Source organism: Empidonax traillii, unplaced genomic scaffold (assembly GCF_003031625.1).
Source record: "Empidonax traillii isolate 1590-97213 ecotype Southwest subspecies unplaced genomic scaffold, ASM303162v1 scaffold301:size691294, whole genome shotgun sequence".
Classification (NCBI taxonomy): Eukaryota; Metazoa; Chordata; class Aves; order Passeriformes; family Tyrannidae; genus Empidonax; species Empidonax traillii.
In genome coordinates, this window is record NW_020955494.1 from 338,492 (window position 1) to 359,742 (window position 21,251).

General features: G+C 42.6%; 1 protein-coding gene across 3 annotated transcripts; it reads left to right on the top strand.

Annotated features, from left to right (window-relative positions):
* Positions 1-518: 518 nt before the first annotated feature.
* On the top strand, positions 519-18,504 carry TIAL1 (TIA1 cytotoxic granule associated RNA binding protein like 1). Of its 3 annotated transcripts, none has more exons than XM_027890859.1 (12): positions 519-731; positions 6,770-6,866; positions 9,622-9,720; positions 10,004-10,058; positions 10,369-10,456; positions 12,336-12,411; positions 14,360-14,468; positions 14,757-14,852; positions 14,938-15,022; positions 15,299-15,422; positions 15,894-16,033; positions 16,862-18,504. In XM_027890859.1, the coding sequence occupies exons 1-12, from the start codon at positions 703-705 to the stop codon at positions 16,977-16,979; spliced, it is 1,116 nt and encodes a 371-aa protein (XP_027746660.1). In that variant the 5' UTR covers positions 519-702; the 3' UTR covers positions 16,980-18,504. The 3 variants fall into 3 exon arrangements, with proteins under 3 accessions (XP_027746660.1, XP_027746659.1, XP_027746661.1); XM_027890858.1 differs by having other exon boundaries at positions 526-731; positions 9,571-9,720; XM_027890860.1 differs by lacking the exon at positions 519-731 and adding an exon at positions 11,495-11,867 and having other exon boundaries at positions 6,799-6,866.
* The last annotated feature ends 2,747 nt before the right edge of the window (positions 18,505-21,251 follow it).

Genomic DNA, 21,251 nt, shown 5'->3' on the forward strand with positions numbered 1-21,251 from the left:
GCGGGGTCGGGGCTGGGGTCGAGGCTGAGCTGTGATGGGCTCGGGATCAGGGCTGGGATCGGGATCAGTGTCAGGGCTGGGCTGAGATCAGGATCAGGGCTGGGCTCAGTGCTGGGCTCAGGACCGGGATGTGGGCTCGGAATGAGTGCTGTGTTTGGGATCGAGATCAGTGCTGGGCTCGGGGCCAGGCTCAGGGCTGGGGACCGGGCTGAGGGCTCGGAGCGAGGCGAAAGTTCCCGGGCTGCCCGCGGCCAATCGCGGCCAATCGCTGCCGCCAGGGCGCGCCGCCGCCGCGGGGCACGCCGGGAGCGGTAGTTCCCTTTCCTCGGCCCCGCCTCTCCCCTCCCGGGGAGCAGAACCACAGCTCCCAGCGTGCCCCGGGCCCCTCCGCGCCGCTCCCGGCCGTGCCTACGAGCCCCAGCGCGCCCCGCGGCGCCGCCGAGCAGAAGCGGGTCCGGGAGCGCGCGCGGGCGGCGCGTGCGCGGAGCGCGGCTTCCTGAGCGTCTGGTGGCGGCCGCCATTTTGTGGTGCCGCTGCTCGCCGTCCCGCTCGGGCTCCGCGGCCGCGGGTCCCGGCGCGGGGCACACGCCGAGCGGCCGAGCCCGCACCCTCCTCGCCTCCCCTTCGCCTGCCCCCGCCGCACGGCCCCCCCCGGCGCTGCCACAGGGCCGCGGCTGCCGAGAGCGGCGCTCGCCCACCATCATGGAAGACGACGGGCAGCCCAGGACCCTGTGAGTTGCGGGCGGGCTGAGGGAGGGGGTGCGCGCCCGGGGGGTCCCGCTGGGCCCGGGGGAGCGCAGGGGGCTGAGCGTGCTGGGAGGGCCGGGAGCGGGGCCCGCGGGGGGATCGCGCTGTAGCCATCCAGGGAAACACCGGGAAAAGCGGAGCTGGGCCCGGGAACCCACCGGGGCCATCCCCGGGGGCCGGGGGGCCGTCCCGAGGGCTGGAGGTGCCGCGGGGGTGCCGGGCCGTGCCGGGGGTGCCGGGCCGGGCCGGGCCGTGCCGGGGCAGGGGAGGCTCTTTGTGCTCCCCCGGCGCAGGGTGGGCTGTGCAGCGCCGGGAGGGATCGCTTCCCTCCCGCGTGTCCCGCGCGGGGCAGGCGCGGGCGATCGGCCCCGGGGAACGAGTCACTGCTGGCCGCGCCTCTCCGGGCAGCTTCGCTCGCTTCGGCCGCTGTCGCCTGCTCTCCGTTTAAAAATATAAATCGGAGGGGTTTTTATCGGAGCGGGCGGCGCTGAGTTCCTTCCAACTCCGCAGGTGTGGTTTTGGTGCGTGTTCTTTGTGCTGCTGGCTCGCACGCGTGTCCGGGCGCGGGAGATCCCCGTGGTCGCGCTGGGCATCGCTTGGAGCGGCCCGTGGGTTTTGGGTCCCGCTTGCCAGAGGGTGTTCCGGGCTGTGGGAGCCCCGCTGTCCCCCGTGAGAAAGGCCGGGCTGCCCAGATGGCAAACACAGCTCGGGACGGCCCAAATCATATCTATATCTGTTTAGTTTTTGGCACAGTAGCCTTCAGAGAGGCGATCGGAGATAGTCCGGATTGAAGGGCGCTTGAAAGAAACTCCTGAAACAGAGTAAAAGGTCTCATCGTTTTCGCTCCCAAAATGATGACTTGGCATTTAAGGCTTCTCCGGGCAGTTCGTGTGTTTGTGTTTTCTCCTCTCTGTGCCTGCAGAAGTTCTTTTAGCTCGTTCATGGGGTGGTGTGAGCGCTCAGCCCTCGCTCCATGAGGGGCACAGTTTACATCAGCAGATCTGAAATGCTTTTTGGGTGCATTACCCGGGTGGTCCGAGTTTGTTTGGCCCTAATAGTGGACAGAGAGAGGTTTGAGTGTTGCTGTAGGAGGGAAAAGGGCAAAGTCACGGAGCGTTTTACTCAGTTTTATTTTCAAGGTTCTTTTCTTCATGATTGGCTCTTTTATTTTATTTTAATGAGTGCTAGATCTCCGCTAAGTTTTAAAATGTTCTGTTACTGCTGACAAGTTTTGGTGCCACGCTGGGAGTGGGTTCTGCTCACTGAACACATCCATCAGGGATGGATGCCTTAGCCCACTTGTCACCAGCAAGGGAAAAGCACATTTGTACTGAGATCTGCAGCTGCCCAAAATGTTTTACTGCACATGTGACTGTTAAATTTGTCAAACTAATAAACAGCATATACATTAATTTCCTGGTGGTTCTGCAGTAACCACAGTCACATAGGGTTGCTTTCCTGCAATTACCTGAAAGTTTCTTGCACGGAAGACAAAAATTTCACTGTGGCATTTCTTACATCACCCTCTTGTCCCTACTTTTATTTAAAATATCTTTAAATTTAGACTTGCAAGTCGTACTTTAAAGATTATTATCCTGGGTAACGCTTTGCGTGTAGAGCAGTTGTGATTTCATAAATAAAACCGACTGGAAATACTGTGAGTTGAACTTCTAAGTTTTCTTTGTTTGTTTTTTTATTTTGGGGGGGAAGGGAAGTGAAGAACGAGTTGTCTCAGTAGCTGTTTGACCATGTGCAAAAGCACTTGATTGATAGTTAAAGGAATGCATTATGAATGTCTTTGGATTTGCATTTATTCCTTCAGGGGTGAAAAACCAACCTTGTAAGTTAGGAAGGAATTTTCTTTTTTAACGGTTGCAAGCAATGGTTTTTAATCATAGAAAGAAAAACCTTCTCACATTTGTGCCCATCTTGAATATCTCAGGAATAAGGATTGTTTCCCTTCGCAGTAGTTGTGTTGTTTCCAATCATGAGAGGTCTGTCATGAACCTCTAAGAATTCAGAATATTTTCCCAACCTTAATATGGAAAATAGACGCCATGTGCATTTTTATTTCTCACATTTCATAACCAGTAGGCCTTTATAGAAATGTGAAAAATAACCTTCCATATTTTCTGCCAGAAAGGAGGGCCTTTTTGTAGGATCTGTCACATGTAATTTTTTAGCTGGTCCTAAAATGAGCTGTGGGCTTCAGATTTTTACTTTTTTTTTTTTAATAGAACACTTGAAAGCTCTGTGTTCTGAGTGCTGTCAGATCTCACAGCCTCTATCCAAGTCCTGCTTCTGCTTTCAAGTGGAAACTAAACTGCTGGAAACCTGATGTGCTGCTGCTGTTATCAGCTCTCACTGATAACCAGAAGAAAAGTTCCAAATTCGAATGTTCCTCGTGTTGATGGTTTTAGGAATGTTTTGTATGGTTTGTAGGTATTCAGTGACTTCACAAGCAGTCACTGAATACCTACAAGTTGTTACCTACCTCATTAGCCTTGCCAGGGAGTGTTCCAAGTGTCCTGGAGTGTGGATGGGGTGCAGAAATCAGACTTCCCTGGGATTCACTTCTCTCCCCCTTCTGCCAGTTCAGCAATCCTGTACAGGAGTGTTGGCTGCCAGTGGAGGCCACAGAGTGGATTTTTCATGGCAATATTTTCTTTCCAGTAGCTCAGCAGCACCAGGCAGAGATGCTGCTCTCCATCACTGCCCTCATTGCTTACCGTGGTTCCTTCTTTTGAATATGGGAGCTGCCATTCCTTGCACGTTGTCTGTGTGACAGTGAAATCACATTTACTGCGTTTCCTCAAAAAAAAGTGTGTAGGGGAGTTTTGTGGACCTGAAATAGTTGCTGTAAATGTCCCTTCCTTCCCTGCCTGTCTCTGAATTGCAAGTAGTTTGTTATTCTAGAGTAATATATTGAAATTTGCATCAGAATGTCTATCTGTGGGTTGGGTTTGCTTTGTGTATCTGCTTCTTAATTGGTATTTAAGTGCCTCAGACTTGCAGAAGGGAGCAAACACCATTGCCTGTCAGCAAAGGGCACAACTTTTGCTGCCCTGTCGCATTCACCACCACAACAGCCTGTAAAAGTTTATAGTAAGTGCTTCTTTGGTGGGTTTGATCATTTTTTTAAGCTTGCACAGTATATCCTCTAGACTGTATCAGTCCAGAAATACTGAAAGAACATACAGCATGTTGAGAGTTGTGTGTTTTTTTCGGGTGTGGTTCTGATAATTTTGATTTCATGCAGCAGGACACAGTTAGGAAAGGGAAAGCTGGTGCAGCAGCGGGCTGGCTGTGGGGGGAGGTGATAGCATCAGCCCAGCCAGGGGTTGTGTTTCCAGAAAGGTGAGCTGTCTGTTCCTCACGTCTTGAATATACATTTTCCTCCAGTTCTGTAATATTCCAGCATTTACACTGAAGGTGTTTGCTTGAACGTGGTTTATTTTAAAGTCATCTCTGACTGTACTGAGGGAGGGGATGTTACTGCAACCTGCTTAAAGACATGGAGGTAACCATCAGGTCTTACTTTTCAGTGTACTGTTTCAGATTTGTAGAGGTTTGTATTCCCGTATTTTACATTTTGAGAGCTTTGGGTCTCTCTGAGTGCTGTCCCTGTGACATGAACTTTGGTGTGCACTGCTCTCAGCGTGTCTTCCTCAAGGTTTGGAGTGTTAGCATCATGTGGAAGGTGGGAACGCCTCTGCCTGTGGGATATTAAACACCCAGGCAGGATTTATCCTTGCACTTGGAGAACTCCAGCACTGGTAGGATTTCTGAATGCAGCAGGCAAGTGGTCCAGATTTCCCCTGCTGGTTTTTAGGAAGAGGCAGCCTGTTGCATAGCTAAGGTTTATGATGCAACAGTCTCACTCACAGCTCTCCTGCTGAACAGAGTGGTATTGGAAAACCAGCTGGTAACCTCTTCTAGCAGTTAGTGTCATTTATCTACCCTGGATTGAGTAGATTGCTGAGGAATGGCTTTTCCTGGCCCTTTTATTCTGGATTTTTTTGGTCAGACCAAGAATTCTTCAGGTTGCTTTTTAGACTTCGTATGTTTCCAGAGTACTATTAAGCAGAAGAGGACGATATTTGGGTTTTTGGTAGTATTAGTTTTATGTACTGTGTCTGATTTCACAGTAGAAATAATGTTAATAGGACTTCACTGTATTTAATTCCATGTCAGTGCCAGTGTCCAGGTGCTTGTTTCAGTGTGCTGTGAAAGCATGGGATTAATTAATACTGTTCTACAGTGTACAAAGGAAACAAGTAATAAGTTCACAGCACTGCTGACCCTTTATATGGGAATTCCCACTGGTAATTATATTTTCCATGTGATTTTTGTGGTATCTGCAAAGCTTAATATTTCCACTTAAAGTTATTAGTGATTTACAATTCAATCTTGGTGAATGATTAACAGAAATTTAGTTAATATTTCAGAAAGAAGCTAGGGATAAATGTTTAACTGCTAAATTTTCAGAATAGAGAACTGAGGAGTCAGTGGGGTGGACAGTTTGTCCTGTAAGGGGTCTCACAGAACTTTGCAGTTCTTACCTCGTGTACTGAAATGCTTCTATTACTGACTTGTGTTAACTCTCATGTATTTAGTAAGGAAGTGCTGGGTATGTGAAAGGTTTTAGTGGCTGTTATTATCAGGTGATGTGATATTTGTAAGGAACTCTGGATCTTGTGTAGCACTGAAGTCCTGACTGAGCCACTGCACAACTGTTTGTGGTGTTTAAAGAAGAGCAGCATAAACACACGTGTGATGATAACGCTGTGTGGGCTCAGATGAAAACAAACAGTGTCCTCTGGAATTCTGGAGCGGGGTGAAAGTCCAGTTGTCACCCGTGTCAGAAATGTTGGAGGTGGCTGTTGCAGCAGTGGCAGCGCACCCTGTTTACACAGAACATGGTGTGTGCACACTGAGGAACGCTGCTCACACTGAATGCCTTCACAGCTCACACCGACTTCAGGTTACTGCTGTATGGCATTGTCTAACAGATGAGAGTAAAGGGAGTAAAGTGTGTGTTCTTCAACAGCTAAATCACAAAAGGGTCTGCTCACCTTACTGGTTGCATTTGAGTGCTCTATGCCTTGACAGGCTTATTTGTGAGGATGATGAATGCCCCTCTGCTGATGGCTTCTGACATCTGCTACTGGGACAAGCCTTTCTCTTAACTGGCCGCTCTGATTACAATTGGATTACAAATTAGTCACATTTTAAAAAAGGATTTGATTTTGCATTCATGACTTTCTCAGCCATCTTTGACCTGGGAAATCTGGGAGTCTTATCTGAACTTGATCAGTAATTTTAAAACTTGGCATTATTTCTCAAGATTTACAAATATAAAAACTCCAGAAGTGTGTGTGATATTGAAATAATGCTGGGAGGATAACAGAGGTGGGAGCTGTTCAGATGATGCTGTACAGAGCATTCCTGTGGCAGAATGCTGCATAAATTGCCGTGTCTGTTTGGTGAGTGGGCTGGTTTTCCAAATGTTCAGGAAAACAGAAAAGTTGGTTGCTTGCAAGGCAGCACAGTTTGTCCAATAGCTGCTCCTGAGCTCCTGGCAGTTGGGTGTGGGTTCATCCCCAAATTCAGAAGTGCTCTGGATTAGATGTTCAGTGGGAAGTGAAACTTAAAATACCTTTGCCCAGCTGGTTGCTTGTTCTGCCCAAGTTTCTTGAGCAATGTTCTTCGTGCTTTTGACACTTCTTTGCCAAGGAAATGACTGGCACTAGATATTGGTGTCCAGTAGTCTGTCTGAATCAAACTTCGTGTTCTCAGTTGTGTGACCAACTTTAGAATTTAGAAACTATATGAATGTTGTGTTAAAACTATAGGAAATAACTTGTAAATACTGTCTTTAAGATGTCTGGGATGTTTATAGGGAGATTTTTTCATTGCCATTTAAGATTTTAAAATTGTAATTACATTTTAAAAAGTGACAATTTCTGGTTTAAAATACTGATTTTTTTTTTTTGTTTGTTTGTTCTGTTTCCTTGTGTAGCTATGTAGGAAACCTCTCCAGAGATGTGACTGAAGTTCTCATACTTCAGTTATTCAGCCAGATTGGACCATGCAAAAGCTGTAAAATGATAACAGAGGTAAGGCCTTCCACATCTAGGGGGGTAGCAAATGTAATGTCACTTTATCCTAAGTTGTCCAGAATAAATGGAGTGATTTGAGGGCTTCTTCTGACCTGACTGCTGATGGGTTTGTGTAGGTTGGTTGTGCTGGGCTCTGGGGATGACTTTGCAGGAGGAACCTGTTGTGCAGTCCCGTGCTGTTCCTGCAGCCCTGACATACCTGGGGATGAGATTCCACTTTATCTAAAAGATTGTTACCACCTCTTTTCACAACCATATTGTCCTGATGATCAGAAACCTTATTGCATCAAGTGTTATTTTGGTTATTTTGTACATTTCTCCCTTTATTTGAACATGACCCTCAGTAATTCTTCTTGAATAAATGCGACTTTGCTATGGATGAAAAGTAAAACATCCTTCAAAACAACTTTGGCTCTTCCTGAGCCTCCTCTGTGCCATTAAAAATAGCTCTTGTCTGCACCTGTCTGTTCTTAAATTAATTTTTTCTTGAAACAAAGTGACCAAATTTCCATAGAATTCCAGATAAGTTCTTTTGTACAAAGTGCTGGTAAGTATTAACACTTCCTTCTCTCCCTTGCAAATGCTCTGGTGTTTGCAAGGGCTCGGTGACCACTTCTGTGAGCTTGTTGACACATCCCAGAGAACTTCTGGCTCCCTGATATTTTTGCTTCCTCCTGCATTTATAACTGATAAACTCAGAGCAGGCAGGGACTGATCAGAACCTCTGCTAGGTTCAGTCTTTGGTCCTTCAGCCCTGTTTTCTGTGCACTCTTCCCACTTTTACTGCTTCTTATGCTTCCTACTAACTTGCAATTACAGATTTCCCGAGGACAGTCGTGGTAGTTTTTTGTTAACATTATTAATGACACCGTTAGAAGGCAAGTCTCATGTCTAGAGTTTTTTTAGGAATGCTGCTGGAAACTCCTCTGTGGACTTGTTCTCCTTTCACTGTGACACACAGAGTTTGTTTGTTTTTAGCTCCTTATTATCCACTTACTGCCTCTTTATTCACTCTCATCTTTGTCTGGGCTGAGAATTTCCCATGTGACACTGAGCTCTGCCACACTCACTGTAAGTTTATTGGGAAGGTGACAGAAGGCTGCCAGAGCACAGTTGTTTTTCTCTGAAGACACAGTTTTGATTGTCATGCTCTACAGAAATAAGGGGCTGCTGCTCCAGCCTCAGGCTGTTGGAGAGCTGGGAGATCAGTTTGGTTTCCTTTTCAGTTTTTAGCCAGGTGTATCAACTCATTCTTTTTCATTCACAGAAACGCAGCATGACCAAGTCAAGTGTTTAGAGATTCCAGGTGTTTGTTTTGGGGATATAGTACTCAGGGGGTGATGGGGCAGCATTTGCAGGTAGTTTGAACACCAGAAGATCTGAGTGTCTGCAGACAGGTTCTCAGTGCTAAAAACCTTCCTGCAACCTAAAAGCAAAGTTGCCCTTCAGTTGAAGCATAAACAGCAGTAAATTTGCTAAGGAGGCTTAAATGGATTTCCCAAAGTGCTGTGGGGAGAGGGGTGAATTAAGACTTTCTGGTTTTCTGGTCAGTCTCTGAGGTGAGATTCCTTGTAGAGCACTTGGTGACTGAAACTCTTTTTTTATGATCTCAGGTACATTTTCTCCCAGCTGTTCGTTGTGCATCAGGCACTGACAGTGTTTAGGAGGTTGACTTCAGACTGCTTGATCATTTGAGGTGCATAAAGGGCTTGTGATCTGTTCAACTGTTGCATCTTCCTAGCTTGCCTTGTAGGCAGAACTATGTGTGAAGGTGTACAATCCACTTTTAGGGGAAGGGTTAGAATCTCTTCCTCAGTGTGAGTGTGTCAGGGTTGTCAGCAGTTCCACAGGAATGTCAGAAATAATTTGTTTAGTTTAGCATTAGTGTTTATCGACTTTTGATCCGTGTAGCTGCAGAGCAGTTAACGGAGATGTTTTGGTGTGAGTTTTTCTATTCCTTACATGTTTGGGGTAGATCGAATCCAGTGTTAATGTTGGCATTCCAGTCACCCTTTCCACTTGATCAACTTTTCAGCAAACTCTTCTGTTCTTTGCACTTTATACTCTGCTCCATTAATGCCTTCAGTGATCTCTGTCAGTTGTTGTTTTAAAGGTGATTTGATAGGCCATCCTGCAGAAACAGGTTGTACCCGAGGTTTAACAGGGTTAACAGGCAGTTGATTAGTGTCTTTTTCCCTCAGTCAAACTATTTTGAGTTGGTTTTTTTTAAAGATTATTTTCCAGTTGCTGGGTATGGCATTTTTCACTTGAGCCTGAGAATGTGCAACTTCTGGGTTTCTGTCTGGCAGTGATTTTCAGTCAAATAAAAGGAAAGACTCCTTAAGTAGGACAGGAGAAAATTGGTGAGAATGTACCTGGGGAACAAACCTTTCAAGCTCTGAGGGTGTACTTGAGGCAGCTGACCATTTTTGTTCTTCTCTCCCTTCTCCCCCTTTCTTTCCCCCCTTCCATCCAGTCTGCAGATCACTTTTCTGGTAGCTGAATTATTTTTAGCTCCGTAAACTTCAGTCCTCATTCAAAGTAAACTCATCTTCAGAAATTGCTAGACCTTTAATAAAAAGCCCACCTTAATAAATTCTTGCATTTAAGTGTAATGTCAAAGGAGTTTCATAAATCTGATGCAAATCACTCTGAAAGTTTCTAGCTATAAGTAATATATTTTCCTGGATTTTCTTCTCAGCAACCCGATAGCAGAAGGGTCAACTCTTCTGTTGGATTTTCTGTTTTGCAGCATACAAGCAATGACCCTTATTGCTTTGTGGAATTTTATGAACACAGAGATGCAGCTGCTGCATTAGCTGCTATGAATGGGAGAAAAATTTTGGGAAAGGTAAGTTGCTTACGTTGTAATCATAGATTTAAACAATATAGATTTGTGGGAAAGCATTAATGAAGCTGTTGAAGATGTTTACCAAGTTTTAGTACTGTTAGAATAATGTTTTTAAAATACTGACTTTAAAAAAAAGTCTTATTTTGTTTGTGATGTTCTAGTTACGATGGTGCCTTGTATTGAATGATGATTTGTAAACATTGACAGTTGTAACCCACCCTTGAATGAACTTAATGATGTAATAATTTTGTGAATTCATACTAAATCTTATACTTGTTTTCAGGAGGTCAAAGTAAACTGGGCAACAACACCAAGTAGCCAGAAAAAAGATACATCCAGTAAGTAATGTAATGCCACAGTATCACTTGTACACAAATGCTTCACAGCCTGGTAATGACTTGCCATAAATGCATTGAAACAGAACTTCTCTCCTTCCCATCCTGTGTTTAATAGAGTTTTGCAAACTAATTCTTCTGTTTCTGCTTTACGACTGGGGAAACAGGAGTGGACAGATTAAATTGCTGCTGCTCATCCAGTGGAATCCTGAGCGTTCCTGCTTCCCAGTCCCACGTGCAGAGCGTCACCTTCTCAGGAGCTGCAGCTTTGGATAGCAGTTAAATATTTGATTAGTAAATTATTTATTTGCAGATCACTTCCATGTGTTCGTTGGGGATTTAAGTCCAGAAATAACAACAGAAGACATCAAGTCAGCATTTGCTCCTTTCGGTAAAATATCGTAAGTATCATCATAAACATTTCCAATATCAGTCAGAAAACAGGAGAGAATTTGTGTTCTAAAATGAAATGTTAGCTCTTACCTAATGAGATCATTTTTCTGCTGTTAATTTTGCTCTGGTGGGTGGGTTATGAAGAGGGGTTGTATCTCAGTATCTCGTGGTTGTAAATACAGTAATGTGATTGTGCTCTGGTTTGCTGAAAGCAATGTGCTTTTAACCTAATTTATATGCTGATGTCCTTCACCTTTTGATTGCAATTTAATTACTGTTCCTAAGTGTGACTTTTTGGTGTACAGAGTGGTGACTTGAAAACTGGTATCTGTTGTATCCTGGGTGTGTTTGTTGTGGGTTCATACTGCATTTCATAGGCAGTATGGAAAACTGGGCAATTGGAATATAATTCTGTGAAGCAGCTGGTTAATAATTTGGGAATGTTTGAAAATACTTATGAGAATGAAATCTACTTTTTTTTGGATAACAATGGGCTGAATTAAGATCATAATATCTTAAAGAACGGTGGCTTTACAATATGTGCACATTTCTGCCAGTTAAGAGAATGTTTCTTTAAACTTCTCGTGGACAATTCAGGTGATGCTGAATCACCTGGTGTCCTAATTGAACATATTGAACATTACAAGAATCCTTGGGAGTGCTAAAAAAAAAAAAAAAAAAAAAAAAGAAAAAGAAAAAAAAAGTGTTAATCTTCTATCACTTTACCTTGATAAAAATCTTTAAAAGGTGCACGCAAAGGTTTTTGTACTACTTTACAGGAATATATTTCTAAGACCAAAATTCTTATTTTTCTCTTGTTCTGTACGCATATTTTGAAATGAATCATAAATCTTATTTCTTACCTCTGCTGTTTTGTTTACTTTGCTTTTTGTCTCTTTAATGTGGTAAGTAGTACTGTTTTAAAAATCGATTTAAAGAGAATAATTCAGGTTTCTGTTTCTCGATCTATATTTATACCTGAGACCTGCAGTTTTTCTAAAGTCCAAGTCACAATTAAAAGTAATAGCATTCTGGTTATTTTGCAGAATTGCTCATAAGAATGGACAGGATCTTGAAGGCTAACTGCAAGGAACTGTGCACACTGGAACTCAGTTGTAGATTTTTTCTCATTTCTATTTATTCTTATTATACATTATTTATATATACATATTTTAGTATTTACATTTTAACATTCTATATTCAGTGCAGTTCTATATTTCCAATCATTTTAACTTACTCACTAAAATTTCTGTGTAAATTTGTTGTTTTCGTACTGGTGTGCTTAGCATTGTTGTTAGTTTTATTCTCCTTTCTTAAATTTCTGAAAATGTCAATTTTTCAAAATTTACAGCTACCCAAACTCCAAAATGATGGTAGAGAATTGACCAAGAAAAATAAAGAAATCTGTTAACAGGCCATGTATGCCTTTTAATTCCTATTTTTTCCTCTTTTTCGATTTTTTTAATATTTCATATATTTTGTATCACTAGGCAGAAGACATTTAACTATTTAGAAAATGCATGGTAAATTAGATAGAATTGTTACAGTAATTTATAGAACAGTAAACCTTAGAGGACCCTAGCCAATAGAATATTAGAAAAGGAAACTTTGTTTCTCTTATACTTCAAATTTGAACATTCTAGTTATAGCCAGCATAGGTTATGTGCATAGGTTGCATGTTTATTACATGTTATTTTTTTTGTCCTACTGCTTTTTTCTAACAGGTAAAGAAGCAATAGGGGAGAGTTCAGGAATGACTGTAGTTTTAGGGCTAACTGAATTTATAAGAGAAAAATTATGCTCACAATACAGTGTGTGTGGTTCCTTTTAGTTTTTATTTTGCAGGTTATTAATATTGCCCTCATATAGCTGTGCTTCTTTTCACAGGGATGCACGGGTAGTTAAAGATATGGCAACTGGAAAGTCAAAAGGCTATGGTTTTGTATCTTTTTATAACAAACTGGTGAGTAATCACAGTGGAGATCTGAAACAGTTCCTGCTTTCCTGTTTTAATTTGCTTGTTTATGTATTTGCTATTTATTAACTTCGCCGTGGGAAATCAATTTACATGTAGGGGAGCTGTGTGGACATTTAGGACAGCGTGGGGAAACTGAAGCATTTTCTGTAAATGTTACATGTGGGAAAAGCACCCCCAGTTGAGGATTTTAGCATACAAAGCCCGTTTGTGTGGCCAGCAGTCTTACCTGCCAGCAATCTCTTTGCATCTTCTGTAACAAAAAAGTTGGAATTTGTTTCCTTCAGATTTGCAGATGCCATGAGATACTGCAATTGGATACCTCAGTTTAGTGTATTTTTCCACTTATGCTTTGTTTACTCTGTTACAGCTGAAATAGATAAGGAATAGCTTTTATTTCCTTGTACCTTCTTCTCTTACCCTACAGTTGAGCTCAGTTGGTGTGACTGGAGGGCAAATGTTACACCAGTCATGGAATGAAAGTTAGTGGATACTTTTCAGACCGAGCCATGAAAGCTCCGATATAAAATTCGTGTTTATTCGACAGAATTGCTGCGTGAATTCTAAATGTAGCACTAAAAAGCAATTCCAGATTTTATGTCCTGCTTGCTCTCCTTTCACACAGCAGCTGGACCTGGAGGGTTCTGGTACAGCCATCCTGAGCTCGCAGTTTAAGACCTGTTTTTCAGAATTTATTGTCATTCTGCTACATTTGGGGAGCTGGGCATGTTCCCAGACTCCAGGTACTCCAGCCTGAGGTCGTAATGCATTCCCCAGTTAAGAGCAAATTAAACTCCTACATTGAACAGGATCAGTTGTGACTCGAGCTCTGTTCCATTTTTGTCACATTTTTTCTGATCCTCAGAACTAGCAGCAAGATTCAGTAGAGGTGGTTGCCTATCCTGCTCAGTTTGTAACTTATTCACTGTGTTTTGGGAGATCAGGATGCTTGAATAAATAGGGAGTTTTATTGTCTGGTGATTTGGTTTTATCTTCCAAACATTTACTGTTTGCTCTGCCTCTCTTCTTTCAAAGCAATTGGGGAAAAAATGGCTTCGTGCAGGTGTTAGCAGACTTATCCCTTGCTTACTCACTGTTTCTGCTTCCAGAATGAACAGATAGTTTTCTAGTTCATGGTCAAGATAAGAATTTAATTGCTCTCCAGAGAGCAGAGACAGGGGGGGTGTGCAAATAATAAATAAAAGCAAACTCAAACACTCAGTCATTTGTATGTCAGCATTACAGCTGCTTTGTAACTGCCATTCAGCCCTCCCAGAACTTAGAATTTTTCTGTTTTGTTGAGTGCATGATAAGATTCTGAAAAAAAAAAAACCACATTCAGATCTTACGCAAGGTCTTTGCAAACACCTCCTGCATGGGGTGAATTTTACCTGGGTTGTATTTAAAATATTTTCCAGTGTGGGATTTTGATGATTCAAGTACTTTGACTTTTCATCTGTTACTGTTGAATATACTTCTGTATTTTTAATATGGTCAATTGGCAATTTTTATTGTAAATGATAGTTGCTTTATTTCAGTAATTGCTTCTGGCATCTTTATGACTTGTGCACTTTTTTTTGGCAGCCTTTGAATATTCTAATAGAGGTGCTTGTATAGTATGCATATATATGGTATAGATATGTGTGTGGATGTAACATGGCATATACAGGTAGTGTGTGTGTGATTGCAGTTGGATTCTAACCTGTATGTAGAAAGTTGGTGGGAGGAAGGTTTTATCAGAGACTTCTGAGGGCCTTCTCTGTAACCAGTTGCCTTCATGTTAGTTAATTTTGGCTTCTTGCTGTGATTGTTCTGAATTTCATACTCTTCTTAGTCTTGTCACTGACATTGTCACCAGTGTTAACAGACAGCCGAGTCTTTCTTAGCAGTAGCTTGTTGTTTGGCAGTGCTGTCAGCTGTGTTTTGGTGTCCCCAGGATGCAGAGAACGCAATTGTCCACATGGGAGGCCAGTGGTTGGGAGGCCGCCAGATCAGAACCAACTGGGCCACGCGGAAACCACCAGCCCCCAAAAGCACACAAGAAAGTAAGAGCCTCCTGGGATGCTGTGTTTGCCTGCATGTCACTGCTCGGGGGGGGACAAAACAGAGGCCAAACTCGTGTCACTTAAATTACAGATCTAGCTCACCTTCCAGATCTTAAAGGATAGTTTTTTTGGTGTATTGTGTCAGCATAGTGGTGGCACTACAGGTCTGTCATAAAATATTGAATGTTTCTGTTAAATGTGAGATTCACACTGGTGGACAAGGTGAGTGTCTGGGACTCTTGGGTCACTGTGGTCCCACTGCTGAAAACCAGCCTTTTCTCTTTATAGATAACACAAAACAGTTGAGATTTGAAGATGTAGTAAATCAGTCAAGTCCAAAAAATTGTACTGTGTACTGTGGAGGAATTGCCTCTGGGCTGACAGGTAGGAATGGTTTTATTGCTCTTTTATTCTTGAAGCTTCTTGGACACCGAGACAGTCACTAATTCAAAACCATTTTATGTTGTAGATCAACTTATGAGACAGACTTTTTCCCCATTTGGACAGATTATGGAAATAAGGGTGTTTCCAGAAAAAGGTTACTCATTTGTCAGGTATGGACAGAGAAAAGTCAGACCTGTAGTAATGCTTCGTCTTCTGTACTTTCACTTGATTGAATTTCTCCTGGCACATTAAAAGCTGTCACCATGTGTTCATAGAATAACTTAAAACTTTTAAAAGCGGCCACCAATCTTTTTACCTGAGAAGGTGAATGTTTGTGAAAGCAGAAGCTTTTCTCTGGATCTCCTGTATGTATGGGGTCACTGTATTTTAGCTGCAAGGTGCAATTACTGTAAAGCATAACATTATTTTGTTTTTCCATTCTTTAGATTTTCAACCCACGAAAGTGCAGCACATGCAATTGTTTCAGTTAATGGAACCACAATTGAAGGACATGTTGTTAAATGTTATTGGGGTAAAGAATCCCCTGATATGACTAAAAACTTCCAACAGGTAACTTCAATTTAACCTTTTCTTTGTGTTACAAAAGCAATCATGTATATACTAAAATGCCTTCCGAGTTGTCATGGGTGCATTTTATGGAGTTCTTATGAAATTCCATGTTCTGTCTCAGTTATGTTCCAGTTGTTCATCAAATTGGGCTAGTGATTTTGGTGGAATATCTGTTACTGTCTTCTGGATATGATTCAAGATAGGGAGGAACTTTGAGGTAATTCTGATTCTTGCTGTTTCTCTAACTGCAGTCCAGGGGGCTGTCCATCCAAACAGCCTCTGGTGTTTCCAGCACACACAAATCATTGTTCAGTACGAGCATCTAATGAAGTCGCAGCGATGTCTGATTGTCCTGATCTCACTGTTGCCCGTTTTAGCCCCGTGATTGATGCAGGCAGAGCTTTGCCCTCAGCAGCAGCCGGGCAGCCCGAGCCTGTGCCAGGCTGAGGCGGGTGGTCGTTGTCTCCGCAGGTGGATTACAGCCAGTGGGGGCAGTGGAGCCAGGTGTACGGCAACCCCCAGCAGTACGGGCAGTACATGGCCAACGGCTGGCAGGTGCCGTCCTACGGCATGTACGGCCAGGCCTGGAACCAGCAGGGCTTCGGAGTAGAGTAAGTGCTCTTATTTCACCCTCTGCAGTAGTCCAGGACTGCACTGGGTGAGTGTGGGGTCACTCAGGCCGAGGGTTGCGCGGGGTGCCAGACCTTACGTGGGCTTCAGGCTTATGTGTGGTGATTTCCATGGACAGACACGCGGGTGAGTGGCTCTGACTTGTACCTGATGGCACATTTCATGGGCGTGGGGTGGAGTTTGGGGTGGTCTTGTCTGATACCTGAACACGTTGTGGATTCTGGCTGGAGTTGGTGAGTGCTGCAGAGGGTGAGCCAGGGACCCTGGGTACTTGCCTGAAGGGAGAGAAGAGGCTGCATACGGACACTTGGACTGGTGCAGTTTCGGAATTTGAATGGGCTTTTAATCCCTGATCTCTTGAAGACTGAAATCTTCCTTAGAACTTCTGCTTTAACATACTTATTTTAAAATAACTTGTTGACTCAGTTCTTCACTGCCTGGTGCCAGTTAAACATCTTAAGCCCTGATAAACCTGTCACTGGTGTTTATGCCGATGAGGCACTGGGTATTTTTTGCATTTCTGGATCACTGATGTTGACTTCCAGTGTCCATGCCTTTGGAGGTGGGTGCCCTGTGCAGCCAGTGCCCAAGGTTTGTGAGGCTTTTATCCTTTGTTCTTAAAAAAGTTCACAATATTTCCAAGTGCTTAACCTGAATTACTCATTGAAGAGAAGAAGAAATTCCTCTATTTTGGTACAAAGAGCGTGTGGGAAACATGTTTTTAAGTTTTGGGGTTTTTTTTTTTTTTTGGTATGTTGTCTAGTGAACAATTTCCCCCCTTTTTTTTAACCATCCTGTTTCTTTTTAAGCCAATCTCCATCTGCTGCCTGGATGGGTGGATTTGGTGCTCAGCCTGCCCAGGGACAAGGTGCTCCTGTAATACCTAACCAAGCTGGATATGGTATGGCAAGTTACCAAACACAGTGAGCTGGGACTCTGTTTCAAAGTGTGTATTTCATGATAGGCTGCAGTTTCCAGTGACATTCTGAAGACTGGAATGTAGACAATGAAAAAAAAAAAAAGAAAATATTTATTTTAAAAATGGAAATGTTTGGAACCTTTAGCACAGCTTTGCTTTGGTGAAGGACACAAATGTCTTCTAGTTCTGCCTTTTTAAGTTTTTGTTCATGATGGATATGAACATGTTTTTCTTTGTGTACAAAAATTAAAAATAAAGTCAATAAAGACACTTCTGACTACAAATTTTGATATAGTAGGAGAAATGGCTAATGAATTTGATCCTTAGGTTACCATTCCTTTTTTTTTTTTTTTTCGTTTTGTTTTGTCTTCAGTGTTTTATATCATTGTGCTTTTAAGAGAAATGACGTTGGAAAACAGCAAGTTGCTTATAGCTGAACACACCCCCTGAAATAAGCTGTGGACCAATCACCACAACCTGGGAGAGACAGTATTGAATAGTTTTCAAGAAACCTCTGGGCATAGCTCAAAAGTGTACGTAGGTCTTGGAATAATTTTTTTAAAGAAATATTTAATTTTTCTACATGCTTAAAAGAGAACAGTCTGATACAACAAACAGTTCAGTCTGAAATGGAAACAGAGCTGCCTGAGAAATTTCACATCACTTTTACTGTTCACGCTCAGGCACCTGAGGAAAACTTTTCAGAGCTGGTTTGCTTGGTAAAACTGTAGTAATTTACTTTTAATTTTGAGGAGTGAAAAACGTTTTTACAAGTATGTTTGTTTGTATTCGAATCAGACAGTCATACTTGGGCTTTTACATAAAAGTTTGAAGGCTACACCTTGTAAATATTTCATAATTGCAGTGTTTCGAAAGCATGCTCAAACCTAGAAGTAGCAATGTAATTATTCAAAGTAATACTTAATATACTCTACTGCTTTAAATGCAGTAGATTGACAAGAATGTGCAAGACTGACATTTCCAAAGTTGGCTAATATGTAAAGTTACATAAAGAACTATAACAAAGAGCCTTAATTTTAATTTCATAAATCTTTAATGCATCACCTTTTTGTCATTAGAAATACAAATTTTTTGCTTTACGTTATTTGGTATGTAAATACCTTGGTTAACAACCTTGTAAACCTCTTTCAAGGTTATTATAAGTTGTATAGTATCTTGAGTGTTTTGAAAAATCTCGATGTTTTTTAAGTCTAGAAATATTTTGCCCAAGAATTTTTTAACAAGATTGTTAAGAACATCTTATTTTAGAGAATATTCAACGTGCCATTTGGTAAACGGAGATGCAGTTGAAACAGTACACTGAGTTGTGACTTATTTTTAATTAAAGTTTTTGTCTCTATGGGTGGTTTGCATGTGATGAACCTGTACAGAGGCTGGGCTGTTTGTGTACTGAGTGTGTAAATGGATAAATCACGAAGATGTTTCAGTGGTATACTTGGGGTTATTTCTGAATTATTTTATGGATAATACATTGATATAAACTGCCTCAATAAATTTGAAGTTGCAAATGAATGTAAGTTAGAAACAAGTACTGTGTCCTGCCCGTGACAGCTAGAGGGTGCAAATGCCTCAGCTGTGCTCTGCAGCACGCCGAGGCAGCACCCTTGCAACAGCAGGAGTAGGATTTGCAGTGCCAGTTCAGTGGAGCAAACTTGCATTTGGAAAGAGACAAAGTTGGATTAATTTAGAGATGATAGTCCTAGGTGAGTGTCTGAGGAGCTGTACATTGTTACCTTTTCTGTTGTGAGTTAGAATAGTCTGTTTTGAAGTGGAGACTTGCGGTGATGTCGAACCCAGCCAGGCTGTGCAGATAATTACGCTGATTGCTGTAGCAGATCACACCAGGGGGCTTTTCCTCCTCTCCTCTTGCCGTGGGAAGCAGTTCCTTGACTTTCAGGGGGCATGGAAAGCGAGATGTGTGGAAGGGCAGTCCAGTCAGTGGGCTCAGCTGTGCCCAGAGAGCCTCGTGCTCTGGCACCTGATGCAATAATGATGCAGGTGGTGTGGTGGGGCCAGAGCTGGCCCTTTGTTTGTCCTCTCAGCTGTACCTGGTGTTGGTCACTCCAGACAGGGCCTCTTGTTTTTCTATCCCTTTTGTACATATGTGAATATCTGTGCAAGGATCAGCCTGTCCCTTGTGGTTTGGATAAAATCCCCCCAGTGAGTCTGTGTTTTTGGTACAGGATCATGAACCAGCAGAGCTAGGAACTGCGAGTTACTTTAGGCTTTCTTAGACTTCACTTGAAATCTGGGGTTTCTCCATAACTGTAGGTGTTTGGCGTATAGGCTGTGCTCTGGATGCATGCTGGGATATGAGCAGTGTGTTCTTACTGAAGATTTAGATGATGCCACAGAAATGCCCATATAACTGGGTGTGAGATTAAGGCAGTGATCTTTCAGGTCTCAATGTGTAGATCACTTTAAATCTGATTATTTAATATGCCTGCTGTAGAGCTGGGCCGTACCTGACCTGTATTTCAGGATGAAAGATAGGATATACCTTCTGATTTCAGTCTTTTGTCGTTGATTTTTATACAGCTTTTCTGTACTGGTGATATTTCTTCGCAGATGTTCAAGGTAGGGGAGCCTCCAGAGTCCTTTAATGTTTCTCTAGCACTGCGAGGAAGAGTTGTAAATTAGATTGCTTTCTACTCAGTAGCATTCATAAATGCATCACTGACGAGTTTTTTGGCACCAAAGAGCCTCTTGCACCATACTGCTTTTATGAGTGACACTTCCACTGTTGTAACTTCTCTAACTGCAGAAATCAACCACTACCTAACCCTCACCACTAGGATTTGGAATTCACAAAGTATTGATTTCTGATGGCTTAAGTTGATGCGTGCAACCTGAACCAGGGTTGTAATCTGCGTTGGCAGGAGATGTTCAATAAAAGTGAAACGTGATATAAAGGGCTTATCCTGTATTGTCATCTGTCAAAGCATTGTCCCTCTCTGCTGTAAAACTGACTGCAGGCAGACAAGGCTGAACTTGTAAACTATGCACTTGCAATCGTGTAAAAGATGTTTTATTTCCAACTTTTCGTACCAAATGGTTTTGTATTTTGCGGCGTTGCGGTGGTGAGGCTGTGGATCTGAGGTCACATGTAGCTGCTCATCAGTCCTGCCTCCTTGTGTATGTTTTTTAACACTGTCCAGGCTTACTCTCCCTGCAGAACCTTCTTCCTTGCTAAGACAACTTCCTGGGAAGCCGTTCACTGTCCCAGAACCATTGCCTTCATTTCACTCAGAATAAGTCTCACAGTGAATTTAAAGGCTTAGTTTGGCCGAAAAAAATCGTGCTTTGTTTTTCTTGTGTTTGTACACAAGGAAGCAGGCTTCAACTGTATGGACATGATTAGTGTCTGATACTTCTGAATTATCTGACTGTTTTTGAACAAGGGCACAAGTGTTTGTTTTAACCACGTGAAACTGTTTCCTGGTCAGCAATAAAAGATTTTGTTGCACTGTTCTTACTTTGCAAGGTACAGGCAATCTTTTGTTCGGTATCCTTCCAAAAAAATTGACGGGGTTCGTGAAGGACTGCCTTGTTCCAGCATGAATCTCCATATGCAGATGCAGTCTGGGGTCTGGATTGCTGCTGTGATAGCAAAAAGAAGTGGTTCTTTTGAAAATGAGTGAGAATTCATTTGTTCTGATCATATGTGGTGCCTGTCCAACACTGATTTAAGGATTTCACTGTGTAATGAAGTTTCTGTTCATAAAAAGGCAACTGCGAGGCAGTAGCTGCTGGGAAGGTCTTGTTGTGTTTCATTTCAGCAATTTTTGTGAGTCCAGTTGATGGTTTAAAAAAAAAATTTAAAAATTGTTATTCTTTTCAGTATCACCTGGATAATGTCCCTCCCTCCCCCTTTACTGTTACTTCAAATCACGGAAAATGCTGAAGTGTTTGCTGGATATTTTACTTGACAAAGAAACAGGACTTTGTTGATGAGTGAACACTGGTTCTGTCATCTGTGCTCAGCTAGACCATGGATGTGAATGATACTCTGCTCACTGACATTTAAAGGGTAATGACTCACAACTTTATTTGACATCAGTAATGATTATTTGAATACAAGTTCCTCTTGCTTAAATACACAGCTCCTCCTGCTTTGATTAAAGCTGATCTGAATCTCGCTGGGTGTGAAAGTGTTCCTGAAATGCAGTGGGAAGAAAGATGGCTTTGCCTCCTCTGTCAGTGCTGGAGCTGTCAATGAGGCAGCGCCGTTTCACAGCCAGGATTGTTTTGTTTAGAAG

Bases quoted from the DNA above. Each gene is read 5' to 3' on its own strand.
- TIAL1 (XM_027890858.1), top strand. From the start codon at position 703: ATGGAAGACGACGGGCAGCCCAGGACCCT. The intron at 9,721-10,003 runs GTAAGTTGCTTA...ACTTGTTTTCAG, and splicing joins GGAGAAAAATTTTGGGAAAG to GAGGTCAAAGTAAACTGGGC. The intron at 16,034-16,861 runs GTAAGTGCTCTT...TTTCTTTTTAAG, and splicing joins CAGCAGGGCTTCGGAGTAGA to CCAATCTCCATCTGCTGCCT.